At 33.0% G+C, this 19,050-nt stretch overlaps 2 protein-coding genes across 5 annotated transcripts in view; one reads left to right on the forward strand and one right to left on the reverse strand.

Moving 5' to 3' along the window:
- Eag (potassium voltage-gated channel protein ether a go-go) overlaps window positions 1-13,347 on the forward strand; it is a 105,798-nt gene extending 92,451 nt beyond the window's left edge. For all 4 annotated transcript variants that reach the window (XM_072896645.1, XM_072896646.1, XM_072896647.1 and 1 more), the window contains 2 exons: window positions 5,024-5,184; window positions 5,384-13,347. In XM_072896645.1, coding sequence (XP_072752746.1) covers window positions 5,024-5,184; window positions 5,384-6,414 — 1,192 coding nt within the window. In that variant the 3' untranslated portion in view covers window positions 6,415-13,347. The remainder of the gene's footprint in view (window positions 1-5,023; window positions 5,185-5,383) is intronic.
- Window positions 13,324-18,866, reverse strand: Gnmt (Glycine N-methyltransferase). The gene is made up of 5 exons (XM_072896654.1): window positions 18,717-18,866; window positions 16,560-16,918; window positions 15,334-15,469; window positions 14,958-15,078; window positions 13,324-14,052 (listed from the first exon to the last, which is right to left on the reverse strand). Exons 2-5 carry the CDS (start codon window positions 16,891-16,893, stop codon window positions 13,765-13,767), a joined length of 879 nt encoding a protein of 292 aa, XP_072752755.1. The 5' UTR covers window positions 16,894-16,918; window positions 18,717-18,866; the 3' UTR covers window positions 13,324-13,764.
- Between the last annotated feature and the right edge of the window lie 184 nt (window positions 18,867-19,050).

Below are 19,050 nucleotides of genomic sequence, written 5' to 3' on the forward strand. Positions count from 1 at the left end.
ACTATTATATCATTATTATTATTATTATTATTGTTGTTATTATTATTATTATTATTATTATTATTATTATTATTCTTTGTCTGTCGTTGAATTTATATTTATTACTATTATAATTGCCGTATTATTATGACCGTGGCAGTTTTATTAATACCCACTGCGTATATGTATACGATGAATATTGTATTGTGTATTACATTATACATATAATACCTGTTTCAATATTCGTACATGTGTATATATGTAATATTCACGGATGTATACTGTATATCACGGGCAGCGCGCGCATGTGTCGTCACGATTTAATCCACATTTGCATTTTGATAATTCGATATTGATAATCGAGCTTTGATAATTGAAAGTCATGTTGAATACTTTTAATTTTTATCGCAAAGTTGATATTTATTTATCAACTTTAAAAGACACAGTATAATATACGCGTGAGAGAGAAAGAGAAAGATAAAAGATAAAATAATTATATTTAATAAAAATTGAGGCGAACGTGTGTTTGAAGAGAACTTTAATCTAAGAAATAACTTAATTATTATTAAAATATCCAATGAGATACATTCATTTAAGAATTTAGTTGAAACTTTTAATTTCAATAATATGATCGAGCAAACGATGGATTAAATTGCATCTTTGACCTCTTAAAAAGAGATGACATTTACATGGCAGGATGGCCTTTTATGTATATATAATAATGACAAATTTCACTCGAATCTTCGATCTTAAGAGTCGATTTTTTTCTCGAACAAATCAAATATTTAGTTCATGAATGATTTTAAACGAGCTACTTTCAACGGTGAAATTCAAGGAAGCGTGAAAATCTAGATCTTGATAAACTTTTATGAGAAAGAGAGAAAGAAAAAAAATCGACCTTTTCCAGATTAGTCGGAGATTTCTCGAGCTGAAATTTGTCATTGTCATTCGAGAATTCTGTATACACGCTCGGGCGCTTTCCCCGCCTTAATTCGCCATAGCAAATACCGTAATGTGCGTTCCGTAATGTGCCAGCCGGAAGGTATCACGTACGTGCATTTTCTGTATACACGCTTGAATGTGAACGACGATAAATTTTCATCGCACGTCGAGACACGAGCAAATCGAAATTAGCGGTCGATTGACTGCCACAAATTCCTCCAGCATCGAGGATGCCCAGGTTCATCTCATCATCGAGAATGCATTTATTTGGAACTAACAAAATTTAAAATACTAATCTATTTCTTACTTTACAATAATATTAAAATGTTATTCATGTTTCTTTTTTTTTTTTTTTTTTTTTTTTTTTTTTTTTGACAATATCTAATAATAAATATTTATTGAGCTATAAAGGACGAAAGCTGGAGAAAAGTAGACTTAATTACTAGTAATTAGAGTTTATTGGATATTAGATTCTTGCTCAAGTAACTCAAGCTTTTCTCGTCGAGACGTATGAAAATTATATATATTACTGAAATTATACGTGATTAAGATCCTTAAGATTTGTTCGTCCTTCCAGCAGCATTTTCAAGCGAGACGTACATACAATTTATTTGCGGTCTCGTATCATTATCATTATTTTAACAATCACATTGCAGTTTCTAACGAATGCTAGAGTGCTGTAAGATATACGGCTTCACAAGGCTATGCGCATCTCTCTTTTTTTTTCACATCATATTTTCTTACAATTAAAAGTCGAAAGTTACATATATAGAGCAAACTGCAGGATTTCGTATAGTTTTCACCTTTCCCGAATATACAGCTTTGCAATTTTATTTGCCAGCTTTCATAGTTTAATGCTAGAACGAGATATCATAGTCGTACTCTGGTATATATAACAATAGTCATAATTCTTACAAGATCTGTTAAGGTGGAATGGCCTTAACAAGTAAGCCTTAAGTATGCAGCGCAATATTCGATAAAATTAGTGCCTAATGAGAATTCTGCCCATTGAGAGTCGATATCTCATCGAAATGATCGAAACGTACGAGCGTGTGTAATTATATTAATTATTAATTAAATTAATAAAAAGATAAGACGAACGCTCATACAAAAATTAAGAAATTAATAAATATTCGCGATCCTGACACCGGGGTGAGAAGTTGCCGAAATCCTGACGTGTTTAAACGAGCATCCGCTCTTCTTCGATTCTTATACAAAGCAAAGTGCATGCGATGAACGCACACACTCTAGGATTCAGATTTCCTCTTGGTTTTTTTTTTTTTTTTTTTTTTTTTTATATAAAATGTTATATTTGAGTATTCTTACAAGTATGTATACGAATATATATAAATTACTGTCATGCAGCTGTGCCCGAGAAACTACCGGAATGCCAGAGAAGAAACTAAGAACGAACATCACGCTACGTTTGCGATTTTACAGTCTTTTGCCTTTTTTTATATTATTCTCTTGATATGTTTATCATCAAAAATTTTATACATCTATGACTTTTGCATTCTTAACTGCCTGACTTTCGCACGCACACAACGTGTTTTCACCGCTAATAATTGTCTCTCGAGTCTTGACAGTCTTATGTTACTTTTCTCTGTAGCATAATTAATTCCATTATATTTGCTAACTTATAATAATTTTTATTTTTTTGTAATAATTATTATCGCAACCAGTCGGAAAGCATTTTTATCGTTTAATGATAGATACTTATTGAGTTACATGCATGGAAAAATCGAGTTTTAGCGTCATGATGACGCGCTTTAATATCTTAGTTTTTGTAGAACTTTTTATAAAACTTGGAGGAGAATTTTTGCGCGCACACAAATCTTTAGCGTTTTCAAATTATTATTTGTATCATCGAAAGCTTAATTCGTATAATGAATTTTAATAGAACTTTAAAGTCAGGATAATGAAAGAAAGAGAGAGAGAGAGAGAGAGAGAGAGAGAGAGAGAGTTCTAATTAAATCGATCCTCGATTAATTTCTCGATAGGTTTCTCGAGTTTGCTTTGACGCACATAATAATGTGATTTTAATAACATTTTCCACTACCTACGCGAGTCACGCCTGACAAAGACAAGGCTATAATAACGCAACTATTCGTCACGTTTAATATATGTTCGATAGTGTGGCATTCCTAAAGTTTGTCGGGCAATTTATCATCTCCCGACTCTGTCGTTATCACTAAAAAGTATATCGAAACGTTGGTCGACGCTGATCGGTGCCGCTTTGCAATACCCTTTTCAAAAGGAGAGTTAAATATTAATTATATATTATTTATCACTATATAACTGTTTATTATTTATCAATAATTTATATTACATTATTGAATGTAATAACTTTTTATTGATTCATTTCATCTGCATTAATTGATTTGATACAACTCGTCCTTTTTATGCAGATAATGAATATGTAACTGTTGAAAATTATTAATATAACTCTAAATCAAGCATCAAAAGATTTATTATGTCGTGAAATAGTCTACAATTTTTTTCAATATATAGCAAATGCACGATTTATTTATTTAAAAACGTTGTACATTTATATATAATTACGTTAAAAAACTTTGTTAAAAACTTCTTACGAATCAAACGTGATATATGTAATTTTCAATTCATGTTCTTTACAATATTTTCAATTGCCGTTGTGTAATATCGTTTTGTAAGATCTGATGAAAAGGTGAAGCATTCGGTAATCGCTATTAATACAGATCAATGATAAATTCACAAAAAGACCGACAGTAGAATTACCGAAAGTTTTCCTGAGATTTTGTATTACGGGATCGTAATCCCGGTGATTTCAGGCGAATTAAAAGTTTCGGTACGTGAGGGGCTTGCATAATTTCGACGCAACTCGCCTAAGCTTCGGTAACTCAAAACGTTATGGCAATGCAAGAACGTGCTCTGATTGTTCGAGAGAGCAGTTACGACTATTTGGTTATTTTTCTGAGAATGTACTACTCGATATCTGTTTCCTTAGGAAAAATTATTACTTGATGAATTTCACTTTGACAAAATTAAAGGATCACTTAAAATTAGGCGTGGGTCAAATTCAACTTCGCGTGTCTTTGCGAATAATGATCGTAGAGTGATGTTTAAAAAAGCATTTTAAACCTTGAAACCTCAACTTTCCAACGCTTCGAGGAAGAGTTTGCCATAAAGATTTTTCTACAGATGCCGCTACTTTAAAGCGACCCTTGCGAAATTGCAAATATAAACTTCAACTTTGACGAGGTCTACGGGCGGAATAAAATTTTTTCCACCAACTTTATCAACTGTGTCTTAAAATTTAACATTTCCTCTTTAAAATGCGCTTTTAATCATAGCGCTACGACTTTTCTTCGCTGAGTTACGATGATTTGAAGCGAATAGTGCTTTTTTTCCTGCAAAAATCTGTATTCTGCCGCCAGTATTGGAATCATGAGCCTTTTCCACGCTAATTTATTTTAAGTGATCCTTTAATTTTGTCGAGAAGTGTAGTATTCAACAATTATATATTTATATGTCTCTGTCAAAAATTGTGCACGTTAAATTGAACGAAATTATTACACCGTCGGCGTTTACCAACGTTCTCCGTTTTCCTTATAATCTTGTCAAACGTTTATCACCACCGTGGATCCCGTAGATACGTCGCACCAACATATGTCGTTCCAATAGGGTCGTCAACCAGTAACCGGAGCCGCCTTCCTTTTTCTAATAATGGTCGGTAGTAGACGGCCGCATCTGCGTTACGGCAATAACCCCGATTAGTTTGATAATCCACCGATCTAGTTCGGGGATGCACCGTAGATTTAATCGCGGACCAAAGGGAAAAATGAAACGTGACGAATAATGATTGATAGAAGGAGAAAAAAGAAAAGAGAAAATAATAGAGGTTTTTTCACGTGAGAATGGTCCAATGCACCCCTTTGCCACACTCTCGACCCTCTATATGCATTTGTATTCTTGCTGCCCTGGTTCCAAATATCTAAGGAATAATGATGACAAGCCTTTTTTTTATCGTATATCTATTCCTTTGTATTTGTAAATACATTCTGCAAATTTATTATACTGGAAAGTAAAGGCAAATCGTTTCTCTGTCGATTACTCCGTGTAGATTTCGCCGAGAGAGACAACACACTGCCACTGATGTGGAAAAGGGCGACGGTAAGGACGCCAAGGATGGCGAAACGTCGCACGCTAAGAAGCCATCCGTCGCCGAGGAAGGAAGTGCAACCGTCGCGAAAACGCGGCCGGGAAAATGGGGCCGTTTATTAGGTAAGAAAAATAATCTTTATTTATTTTATTTAGATACGATTGATTAATTTAATTATTAAGTGTTTATGTAAAATTTTTTATCGAGGAAAATTGTGCACTAATAACTCGTTATCGAGAGACATGCCGACATTTGAAGCAAGTTAATTGAAAGAAAACTTTCTAGATTAAAATCCGTGGGAAAAATTATATAACGTTGCAGGTAGCTCAAGTTTAGACTCTGGTAGCGAGTCGGGAGCAATTGGTGACACGTTCAAGCGATCCCAAAGCGCGAGAGACCCACGTCCAAGTTCCAGTGTCGCTACCAACAAAGTCTTCCCGAAGCTTGGCAAGTTGGGCGGCACGATCGAGGAGGTGAGCGATAACGTTGAAAATCCAAAAGACGGTCAGCAACAACAGCAGGCGCAACCACAGCAGACCCTCGCCGTGGAAACGTCGAAGCAGCTGCAGCTACGACGTCTGGAAAGCTACGACGGTGGTCTGATTACACATCAGCCGAGTCACGAACGAGAGATTCTCGCGGCGGTGCTGGAAGTGAAGGTGGATCTGAAGCTAGAGGTGCAGAGGGTGAATCAACGGTTAGCCAAACTCGAGGATATGCTGCAGGCGCTGATGAACAGGTTACCAGCTGCAGGAACACCGTCATCCGGCTCTCAGCAATCTCAAAAGATTTCCGGCAACTTGGTTCTGGGTGGTAACGGCAATATCCAGAATCAGCCGCCCGTCACCCCGAGCGCGGTGACGTTGGTCCAATCCGCTACGCAAACCACCGAATACAAACCGTCGATCGCCACTACGTCGACGTCGACGACCCCGAGCGAAGGCTATCGGGAGCAGTCAACGGCGACGGAGCGCATATCCAAGAGCGGTCAGGAGCATCACCATCATCATCACCATCATCATCAGTCATCGTCGTCGTCGCGGGATGTGAATAAGGAGCTGTTGGAGCGGCTGGCACAGGCCTCCACGTCACGCGGCGACGACTCCAACGCTCTAGGGCCGCTAATCCTGCGGAAGCGACGTAGCAAGTCGCGCAACAAGGGCGCGGCACCGCTCGCCCCACTCGCGCCACTCGCCACGCAACCGATGAGCCCAACAGAGATCACGGAAACCACGCAGATGCTCGAGTGCACCGATGACCGAGACTCAACCGCGGGTGGACCGACCGACAGAAGCACCGCCGAAAGGTCCGAACGTAAGAGACCGCCGCCAAGACCGAGAGAGTATTTGTGAAAGTTCTTCTCGCGTCGCATTTTTATTTCCCTTTTCCCTCTTTTTTTCAAAACAATCCGCCGCGACGCGGTCAAAGGTTCATCGTCCGATACGCTTGTTAGTTTAGCACTTAATCACGCAAGAACACGAGTTTGCCCGCGCGATTGTCTTATTCCGAAGCTATGTGCTACATCGAACAATAACTGTTGTTTTGTTACTCTTTCATTCGTGTGTACATATACGAGATGACATGTCATGAAAATCATCATGACGACGAATCATTTGAATGCGACCTGGAAGATTTGCAAACTGCTGGTCGTCTTACGTCTCACGTGGTCTGAATCTCTCCGGTAAAGGGACCGAAATATTGTGTAAACTGACTCTCTCTCTCTCTCTCTCTCTGCCTCTCGTCGAGTGGCGGATGACTACAAAATGTGTCGATAATTTTGTTCATAAAGGTAACATCTGATAATATATACATAATTATACAATATTTAATGAGAAGAGCTCCGTATTTTCGCGCTAATCGCTTTTTAAGACGAGCGGAGAGAAAGAGAATGAAAAGATTTCGTCTCGAGCGAAATAAAGTGTAATTCTGCATGGCCGAAAGTGGTAAATAAATAAATAAATAAACGATGAATAAATGCAGTCTTAAATACGAAATTATTCGCTTACGACGGCTTCTTCGAGACACATCGAAACTCTCCGAGGGAGTATATTCACTATATATCACGTACACACACACACACACACACACAAACATATACACATACACACACGTAGATAGATGTAGATTCACACGCATCGCGTAGCGGACTTCGCTGTAGCATATCTCTCTCTCTCTCTCTCTCTCTCTCTTTCATGGTGATCATGCTAAATTTCTAAGCCTCTCCGGCCATGAGCGATGACATTAAACTAGTGTCTTTCTTGACGAGGCACAGGGATAACATTTTGTAATTATTAAGTCAATGAATCTGCGTGATGTAACGGTGGTGTCCAATATTTGATTGTTAAAAAGGTCTAGTCCAAATCGGCCAACTATACTAATTTTCACGTTGCTAAAACATTTATACTAATGATAAAATGGATGGTAAACTAATAAACTAAAGACTTTATCGCGCACGCGCCGATATAATTTCTTTTGAAAAAAAAAAAATTATTATATTTTGACACGTGACTTGGACACCACCGACATTAAGTAATTCATTTTGGAAATCTTAATTTTTTTTTTTTTTAATAGAAACGTACATTTGCGTTCTTTTTTTTTGTTTCATTTTGATGATGCTGGATAATTAGAGCGAAACAGTCAAATCAAATACTAATGGAAATAATTGTTTTGTCATACTCAATCAATGAATAATTGTAATTATAATCATTTCGATCAAGATAGAACGTGATCTGTTGGGTATTGCAAATATCTGATTCAGATTTAGGTTTCAATTGAAACTTAATTAGTTTCAAATTGATTTTCGCTTATATAAAGTTGTATAATTACAAAAAAATAATAATTCTTGTTATTTATTTGTCAATTTAATATTTTTGCATTTAATGTAACGAGTAATTACGAATGGCTACGAAGAAAGAATAATTAAAAAATTTGCTCGTCAAGTTGAAACAAAGAATGTTAAATAATATGGAGAAAAACAATTTCTCGTGCAAATAGTACTATTACACAGAAATGGCGCTACGCAAATTCGTATGGCATGCATACGAAAACCAAACAGCAATATTAGATGTATATATCTTGTAATATGACATGTATATATATTTGCATTTAATTATGGGTTATACAAACGTGATGAAACACGCTGCTACTGTTACTGCAAACGAGAATCGCGTCTTTGCTAATAATTGAATGAGCCGACAATCACAGTGTCTTTTTAAGCTTATATCAGATCAAAGCAAACAAATCTCTGAATTATTCGCAATTTGGAGTTTTGTTACATGAATTAGACAAAATGATTAATTCGTATATCGATAAGTATCACACCAAGTGTCTTACTCTTTGATTAAATTTTTTATTTATTTCTATTTTTTTTATATGCAACGCGATAAAGTCAGTATTATTCTATTCTCAAATGACCATGCAACGAGCAAAGGCGCGAATTCTCATCACAGAAAACATTTGATCAAATCGAAAGTATAGATGCAATGCAGAGATGCGTATGTTATATATACATACACACACAAACAAACAAACACGTACGCGCATATACAATATATATGCGTGTATATATAAATATATATATATATATATATATATATATATATAATAAGGGACAAGGAAAAATAAATATAGAGATACATATATATAATTTCATGTTACGAAAGATGAACTATCGAACAGTTACGAAGACTTTGTTAAATAGATTTTAGAGACAGAAAACAGCTGGCTCTATCATAGTTTATATACTTATACGCAGAGAAAAAAAAGGTTTAACACTGTTGAAATTGTAGTTATTAAGTTTACATACTATCGCGCGTTGATCATGTTGAAAAAGCGCTGAGATTTTTTTCATGTCCCCAAATCATATCGCGCGGGTCATATTGTGGGCTGAGATGCTCGATTTTTCTGCAGTTTAATTATAAATCTCACAAATGAGAATGTAACATACATTTATACGGTCCACAGCATACGGGATCGTCGTCCGTGCGTTTCGATGGCTGGAGCATATCTCGACGTATTTAGAACGATCGAAATCTACATAATTGAATAGCTCGAGCGTCATAGAATCAGTCAAACTTAATATATAATTTTGAGATATTTTTAATATTGACAGAAATTTCATTCGATCAATTATCAAACAATCTTAGGGTAAACTAGGGTATGATGGCCATAGGCTGCAATTTTTTCAATAATCGCTACATAGAGTGCAGTAGTTTACATGGATACAGTATTCGAAATAACGATATTGTCAATCTTATATCATATTTTTACTTTTCACTACCTGCAAAGTTTTTCATTTGTCCACTAAAAACTGTTATAACGTCGAATAAATGACAGTTGAGCTATCGTAATCGACGTTAGACATATTATAAAGATATGTAAATCGTTTTATGACCTATAATTTTTATTTTCGTTTTCACTATTTTTTTTATAAATATTATGGTCATCTTTTCCTTAAAAGTTGGGTAAGATGGCCAATGCTTATGTCGTACTATTTTGATAATATAAAATTTCTATTAAATATTTTCCTTTTAAGTTCGATAATATTACGTAATTTAATCTTCAGCGAAGATAATGTGTCAAACGCTATTAAAAAATAACAAAAATAAAAGTATGTTTTTTGCATTTTAAGAAACTATGGCCATCTTACCCGAGTTTACCCTATACTTTTTTCCCGCCTTAAAAAAAAGAGAAAAGCATTATGACTCGCGAAATATTTATGTAAATAATTCTATCGTAATAATATTGAAGTAACTATTTTAACGTAACTATTTTTTTTTTTCGAAGAAGCTGAAGAAGACCAAACTCTTGTCAATTACAGCTGCCTTTTATCTTCATCATATCGATGGAGAGATGCGTGAAATCTGCACGAAGCATGGAAACGTACGCGATGCGAGCCCGAATGGCTTTAATTCCGCACCTCATTGCTTAAAAAAAAAAAAAAAAAAAAAAAAGATTGTTGTTTATTGATCGAAAGGCCGGTCTATTCGAAATGTTTCGCGACTTCTATCTCTTCACCGCGAGATATACGGCAAGACACGATTCAACGAACTGCAAGAGATACATATTTCATACTGGAACAACGACACGAGGTTCGCGGTAGCGGAAGAGGAAGGAAAACGCGTATATGTGAAATTTCAATTACATACAGAGTGAAAGTTTGCTAATTAATCCGTGATATTAATGCGTGGCAGAATTTAACGAAGCAATATCACCTTCGACAGGTCAGAAACGATAATCACTATTAATCCCGAAGATCACATGTGAGTCTGCGACGTAAATCTGGCGTAATTAAATAAAGATGATATGAATATTGAAGCAATTAATATATTGAAATGAAACGAATATAATTGCTTTTAAAATATGGAAACTTTATAAAGTCGCGTTAGTCATCGACAGAGTTACTGATATACGTAAATAAACTTGAAAAGAAAATTGTTGCCGGCCTTTATCGTGATCTTCAAAGCTAATTAATTTTGTTAAGTCCTTAATAGGACTTATATGTGATACCGCAGCTTTCCATAAATATTAAGTACATGAAATAAGCAATCTATATCTCAGATAAAAGTATAAAATCCGATGAAGGATTGCTCGTTAAATATTGCGCACAGTTTTTGTAGAAAAAAAAAAAAAATGACGAGAGGGAAGCAAGAAAAGGCGTACATAACAATAAGTGAATATAGTTGTAAAAAGAAATAGGTCTCTCTGTTTGCGCGATCTGCCCTGACCAAATACATCTTAATTTTACTGTCGTCACTTGCGGCAATAACTTTCGCTCAATTTATATTCTTTCAATTGATTTTACGCGGTAGAAATCATGTAGAAAATATAATAAAGGTGAAAAGTATATATATAAGCGATATTTATAATATTTAAAAATATTTAAAAAATAGTTATGTTCTTTGTGTGAGAGTGATCATCTCGTGATTCACATTGTGCAGCTTTCACTGGGCAGATTGTCATTGGAAGTAAAATCGAGAGAACATAAACGCAATACGATACTACAATTTTTTATATCAGCTACTTTGCAATAATAACAATCACCATTTGAATGACAACGTCGTAACACGAGTCGTCGTCTCTGACTTTACGTGTTTGTTGAAACAAAGTTTCAAGTCAATTTTCGCGACTCGTCACAAGTTACTACACACGGCATGCATTTACAAGTCCGTATATACGAAAGTTGCTGCGAAAGTTCTACTCTGTCCTTGATCACCAAAAAATAATTGATTAGTATATTTATTATTGATTATTATTGTTATTATGTTTTATACTTTAGATTTATAAGTGAAAAAGTTTCATCAGAATGAATAGAAATGTATCGGCTTTCATTATCGCGACCTAGTGCGTTTTTATCAGTGATACGTATATCATATATATACCTACATCTTTCTGCATGTAAATTTATTTTAATTAAAATTATATAAAAAAAAAGTGACGATTCAAATCTCAGATTATTTTTTTATCATGCAATGGTAGAGATTAAAATAAGCTTTGAAACGGCATAATCTATGCATATTAGCATTATGTTATATTATGTATACAGCCGCAACACGCCAAGTAGCATGCTACGATCGCCACGTGCGATCTCGAAAGCCTTAAAATATGAAAAAATTCGATACGACGACGACAGTGTTTGTAATACGACGATTGAAGAAGCCGTGATTGATACCGTACGAATTTCATGACAAAGAAAATCATTGGGAGAGTCTATATATATATATATACACATATAAATAGCTACACCCACCCACACACACACACACACACACACGCGCGCACACACACACGTACTGAACAGAAAAAAAAAACTATAAATATATAAATACATTCGCGTATATATATATATATATATATATATTGATAGAAGAGGGAAAAGATTTTTGCTATAACACTTCGTCCATTTTTCTATATGGGCAGTTCGTTGCACTTGTAACACAAATCCTTGGCCTTGTAAATTATTGTCCTCAGTCATTTCTTCGACCGAAAAGTACCCCTTGGTTGTGCGCGCGGAAAGTATGTACATCGAAGAAATCGAACGGGCTCGAGCTTGATTTCTCCTTCCTACGTCATACGCTCTTTCTCTCAGGCCCTCCGTTTTTTCCCCTTGAGCGCAAAATTAGTCTAAATCTACGACAATCCCTCGAGGTTCGATTTCTACGATAGCGCGACACCCTTTACGCGGCGAGACTCCTCTGTAAAGCTTCGCGGGGCCGCCCCCGACGAGGGAGCGATGTCGGGGGTGGATTTAAGTAAGAATTCGCGACAATTTCTGCGCCGATAATCTTAAGTTGAAACGATCATTGACGATCGATGACGCTAACATCAGATGATATACGTGTCTCGAGTGTGTTTCGATGTCAATTCTTGGATGATGATTAGATGAGGCTAGGGTAAACTAGGGTATGATGACCATAGGCTGTAATTTTTTCAATAATCGCTACATAGTGCAGTAGTTTGCGTGGATACAGTATTCGAAATAACGATATTGTCAATCTTATATCATATTTTTACTTTTCACTACCTGCAAAGTTTTTCATTTGTCCACTAAAAACTGTTATAACGTCGAATAAATGACAGTTGAGCTATTGTAATCGACGTTAGACATATTATAAGATATGTAAATCGTTATATGACCTATAATTTTTATTTTCGTTTTCACTATTTTTTTTTATAAATATTATGGTCATCTTTTCCTTAAAAGTTGGGTAAGAGTTTGTTGTGCTTATGTTGTACTATTTTGATAATATAAAATTTTTCTATTAAATATTTTCCTTTTAATTTCGATAATATTACGTAATTTAAGCATCGGTGAAGATAATATGCCAAACGCTATTAAAAAATAACAAAAGTAAAAGTAAGTTTTTTGCATTTTAAAAAACTATGGCCATCTTAGCCGAGTTTACTCTATAGCGTGATAATGTTACGATCGGAATGATTCGATGGATTTTGGTTCTCTCGTAAATATTTCATTATTGCTCCATCAGTTAAGATCAAAACACACGTAGAAGACAGTCGATTTGTGCGCAGCAAACATTTAGTCTTCCTACTATTCCCAAATTCGCGCATTTTGAAACATCGACCAAAAACGAAAGATGAAAGAAAGTGAAAAGAAAAAGCACAAAGGCACGAAAATTCGTCCAAAAAATTATCCAGCAAATCATCGTCAACGATCGTTCGGAAAATATCCTTGAGAGATCAAGTTGTAGCATCGAACGAAGCCTGGCTAGAATACTCAATTGAAAAAAAAGCTGCTTTCAGACTTATAATAAAAATACTAAAACTTATATTCTCGCGTGTATCATTTCGGAACACGTTCTTCTCATAGATAGGAATTTTTTCAGTATTTCTTCCTTGTGGGTTTTTTTCCTAGCGTACATTTTTTCCCCATGATTTAAATGTATATAGATGAGTATATTTTTTTATGAATATATATTTTTATTATATATATATGTATACGTTTCATAAAAAAATTTTATAATTATAAAATCTATAATAAGTTTTAGGTTGAAAAAGTCTTTTGCATGTTTTGATAAAAAACATCTCTCATCTTAATTAAGAAATAATTCACACAATTCGTTTCTAAACAGTCCAATATCAGTTCTAATATCATTCAGTCTCATGTAACGGGACGTTTGATTGTCTCGAAAAACCAATGACTGTTTAGAAACAAATATCACATTCGATTTTTCATGTCTCGCTCTTTAAAGTGGTTTTTGCAGCACATGGATGTAAAATCCGGGATCTTTAATCTCGTCGAGTGGCTTAAAGTCACCGTAGATTGTGTGTTTTGTCCCGTGGCTGAATGTCTCGGCTAGCATATCCCGGAAGATTGATAATCTGTGAGGATAATATGACAGCCTGAATTCGCTAATGTATTCGGGATTGTCTTCATTCTCCTCGTCTAGAGCGATCATGTAATCCATAGTAACGATTTTCGGTTTTCCAGATACGTAGAGTACCGACGTTTTGATGTCCATCATATGCTGACTCTACGACACGAGAAATCTTTGATGCAACATTTTTCAAATAACGGGTAATAACCAGGGTTGGGAAGTAACGCGTTATTTGTAACGTCGTTATCGTTACAGTTACTTTTTATTTGGTAACGAAGTGATAACGGCGTTACTATTTTTTTTCTGTAACTATAGCGGTAACGTATAGTTACATTTTTTTCAGTAACAATAACGAATTTAACAGTTACTTTTATCGTTACATTTTATATCTGGAATCTATTTCTTATTTATGATCTATTATATTTTCCATTTTCTATTTATATTCAATCTTCAATTATCAACAGATATTCATATTATAAATTTCAAATTATTATATTAAAGGTTTTAAACAAAATTATGAGAATACAAAAAATATATCGTGTATTTGACTATATTTATAAATTTAATGCAAACCAAAATCTTTTTATTTATACTTTGAGTGTTTTAAAATTTCTTCCTTAATTATTATTTATGGTATTACAAATTTAAAATAAAAAATTTTTTTAAATTTATTGATATTTTATTAATATTTTATTTATTAATTTTTTTAAAATAATATATTACAAAAGTATATTTTTTATTTAATTTTTAATCTTGTTTTAACGTTAAAAAAGTCAGGAAAAAAGTAACGATAACGACAACTAGTTACTTTTGATGATAAGTAACGAGTAACGGTAACTATAGTTACTTTTTAAAAGTAACTTTCCCATCCCTGGTAATAATTATTATTTCTTCTAATAAATTAACTGAACGAAAGAAAAGAATTAATATTTATAAGTTTAAGTTAGACTGTTGAATTAGAATCGTCGTATGTATCTAATACGATAACGTAAATACGGTAAATTATGTATTTAGTTTACAATAACGATAAATAATCACGCATTTTCTTAAGTAGTACTTACATTATAATATATGCATTTGGGAGGAGTTTGGCCAGTATTGATTATATAGTCGTAATTCCTGTGATCGATAAGCAGTAAACCTCCCGGTTTTACGCAACGTTCAAAGTTTGCTAGGGCCTGTCTAGAATAATAAAATATATATTTTATAAATAATACAAATGAAATTATATTAGACACTCTATAATTATAATAAAATATATATTTTATAAATAATACAAATAAAATTATATTAGACACTCTATACTTAGAATTTTCTACTAATTTTAGTTATCTTTAAAGTTATTAGGTTTCGCGAATCTGAGGGAAAACTGTTCCGATATTTAAGTATAGATAATCTAATTTAATATGATCTATAAAATGATGTATTTTTAATTACCTCTGTTCTCTCTGATCATCGAAAGTATCAGGCATGTGGGCGAAGCTATTTCCCAAGCATATGACGGCATCGAAACCTTCTCCAATGAGGTGACTAATATCGTTAGCTAGAGTTAGCCAATTCGCCTCTTCGATCACTGTTACAATTCGAAACATTAATATAACAATAATAAAAATTGCAAAAGTTCTAAACAAATTTATAGAATTTTCTTAGTTTAAAAGTATTGTCAATGAAATTTAGTTTTCTTTTAAAATTTTTCATTTTTGTTTTTCTTTTTCTAAAAATTTAATTCTAAATATAAAAAATTTCTCAATATATACTCTGACAATATATGTATAGTAATATTTTAAAAGATATTAATAAATATAAATGTATATATATATATATATATATATATATTTATTAATATTTTTTAAAATATTACTATACATATATTGTCAGAGTATATATTGAGAAATTTTTTATATTTAGATATATATATACAGTTGTAAAAAAAGATATTTGCAATTATATAAATTATAAATATTTCAATTCTAGAAAAAATAATGTTATTTGAATTATTTTACTATTTGCTTTAATTTTATCAGTGTTTAGATCATTCGGGTTTTTAGTCGACGAATGTGATTAAAATCACGAGGTCAAAAGCCAAAAAATATAAAATGCTGTTAACCCTCGCTGATAAGGAGGATAACTCTTCCTGTACTTCTCCTATTCACTGATAAAACATTTCAGTTATTTTTGTGGAGCGATATTGTAGACTGCTTTATTTGATCATGATTTCATATTTTGATTTACATATATATTATTTTCTACGATCGTGCATATTAATGATACCACTTATCAACATGCGAGAGGTTTGTAAATGAAGGGGTTTGTAACATTGAACTTATAATCTTGCCTTATCGAATTACCTATCAACTAAAATATTTTTCAAACATATATATGATTATCATATTTTATTATTTTAATCGGGAAACAAACAGATACAAGCTATTTTGCCACAAAATTATTTTAAGTTGTTTCTACGTCATTTGATTAATCTTTGTTTTTCAAAGTTACATGTTATTCTGTTTATCGCAATTTTGCTTTTCCCCTCTCGTTTAAAAGAACATTAATTTCTTCATGATGTGTCTCACTTATTTTCTTTTCTAATTTTCTTCCAAACTCTTTTTTTGGGCTAATATGGGAAATTCTGATCCTATTAAAATGCCAAACATCTGCCTTACCCCATTTGTCAAAGGCAGGCTCCTTCCTACGTTCCCATCTGGATTTCAGCGCATACTTGAGCATCTTATCAGAGGCATCGATACTGACGACCTCGAAGCCCTCTTCGAGCAGCATCACGGAGTCGACCCCGGTACCGCACGCGACATCCAATATTCGACGGCATCCCTTTTGTCGCAGCAGATTCACCAGAAAGTCCCGGTAATTCTGAGTACGTTGTTTAATGTCACCGATAAAGAATTCCCAGACTTTGGCCGCTCTACCATCTGCGTATTGATCCTTGACACCCTCAGCTGGTGTACCATGAGAACGAGTGCGAAACACCGTGGAATCCATAATCGCGCGAAACCTTACGAGAAAACTGCAGAACCAGTCGATATCTTATTAAAGTATAATTAAAGTGCGGGGATCAGTATTTTTCACGATTTTATATGCATTTGGGTCTCCGTAACATTATTACACTGCAATTTGCGAAATTGCAATATTGTTACAATGTTGATGAACAAATTATATGCTGTATGAACTGAGAGATATTAAAGCAAATTTTTTTTCTTATTATCATTATTCGAAATTATAATTTCAGTCTTGTGTGTATATACATATATTTTTTTTATTAAATATAAATAAGCAAATTTGTGCAACATATTCGCGCTATATTTATTTACAATTATTTATATAAAATATGAAAATAGATAATATTAAAAATGAAATATATACTATATTTCATTAAAATATTATGATGAAATATAATATATTTATATTAACACGAGAGATGCTCAAACATGTTATTATAAAATATAAATAGGTGTATATATAATTATATAATTATAGATGATCCTAATGTGACCTTTGCTAATAATTATGTAATAATCTATTATTAGATAACATGTTCTTCACTTTGTGAAACAGAAAAATTTCACTTTCAAAACTATCATTTTGTGTTAACAAATATTACATGTAAAATTATTTAAAAGAAAAAAAAGGTTTGTAGAAATTAAATATTTTGATTTAAAAACATCAATATATATGATTCACTGTTTTATGTATGTTTTTTTTTGTCAACTATCTCTCTCTTTCTCTCTCTCTCTCTCGCTTTTTAATAACTTGTTGAATTTCAGAGATATTTAAGTGTACATAATTAGACTAATGGCTCAATTAATTTCCGTATTAATTATGCGCTGATAGTTTTTAATAAGGTTTTATTTATAAAATCGTGCAAATAGCTTAGTCATTTTCATGATAGCATAAATTGTTATTATCGCGCGTAATGTATTTTCAGCGTGAGTCAAGTAAGATGTATTGGGTTTACAATAAAGGCAACGATGAATGAGAATAATGAACGAGAATGATACTTCTCCCTTTAATAATTGTTACAACCTTCATGTGTCATTAGCAGATTCTCAGAAGTAATCTCATTGTCTCTTCTAGCATTTACTATTTGCTCTCGAGTACAAGCGCACTTTAGAGTGTGAATGACAATTTGCGTAGCTCTAAAAGCGCAATTGCAAAATTAAAGAAGTTAAGGTATGATTCCATTTCATTTTAGACTGTCTAAGCATAAAATAATAAGAATAATAATAAATTTATTGTAACATGTGTATACACTTTTTTACAACTAATAATTGAATATGAAATTTTTAAATTTGTCGAATTATTTGTATAATTTTAATATATCGGTAAACGCGTATAATTATATATTTTTATTAACTAGTAATCTTTAATTTTTTAATCGCTCGAATCGACAAGTGTAAAATTCATGTAAAGTAAAGTAAAGTAAATGTCACGTATAAAAATGTATAAAAAAAAGAATTTTTTTTTTCTTTATAATTTTCATTTCTTTTGTACCCTTTTTTCCGATACAGATTACAATGACAGATTAAATCTTGACTTATAATTACATAAGTAAATTAACAGCTTAAAATATTTCAAGATATTCAATATGGTTTTTTCTTTCTTCTTTTTAATACAACTTGAAAAAATTAATCTAAAGTTAATTAAACTTGGACAGAATGAAAAAAAAAAAAAAATAGAAATTGACTTAAAATACAAATATAAATCTAAATTGAATTCTTGCATTTTTTAAAATTAATTTCTTTTCATAAGTGAGTCGCTATTACATTGAGATTGACAGCTTTTGTTTCGTTAGAGAGATATCGTACCTTAATTTATTCCACGATCGATGTTAACGAGAATCCAAAATCGCAGTCTTCAAAATATCAGAGATAAGAATATCGAGACGGAAAGTGTGCTCATAGAAATGAATGTGAAAACTGTCGCAGTGATACAGTGATCGTCCATTTATATATATCGTGGTAAATAAGAATCATTGTGACAGTGTGTGCGTAGATTACACACATATATATGTATATATACACACTGGCTAATGGTGCATGTTATTGAATTACTTCTCAATATGATGTAATATAGTTTTCATACGAGACATCGAGGGGCATGATTCAGTTTAGTAATTTGATAAAAACGAGTGATCCAACA

The sequence above is a fragment of the Anoplolepis gracilipes genome, chromosome 7 (genome assembly GCF_047496725.1).
Source record: "Anoplolepis gracilipes chromosome 7, ASM4749672v1, whole genome shotgun sequence".
Lineage (NCBI taxonomy): Eukaryota > Metazoa > Arthropoda > Insecta > Hymenoptera > Formicidae > Anoplolepis > Anoplolepis gracilipes.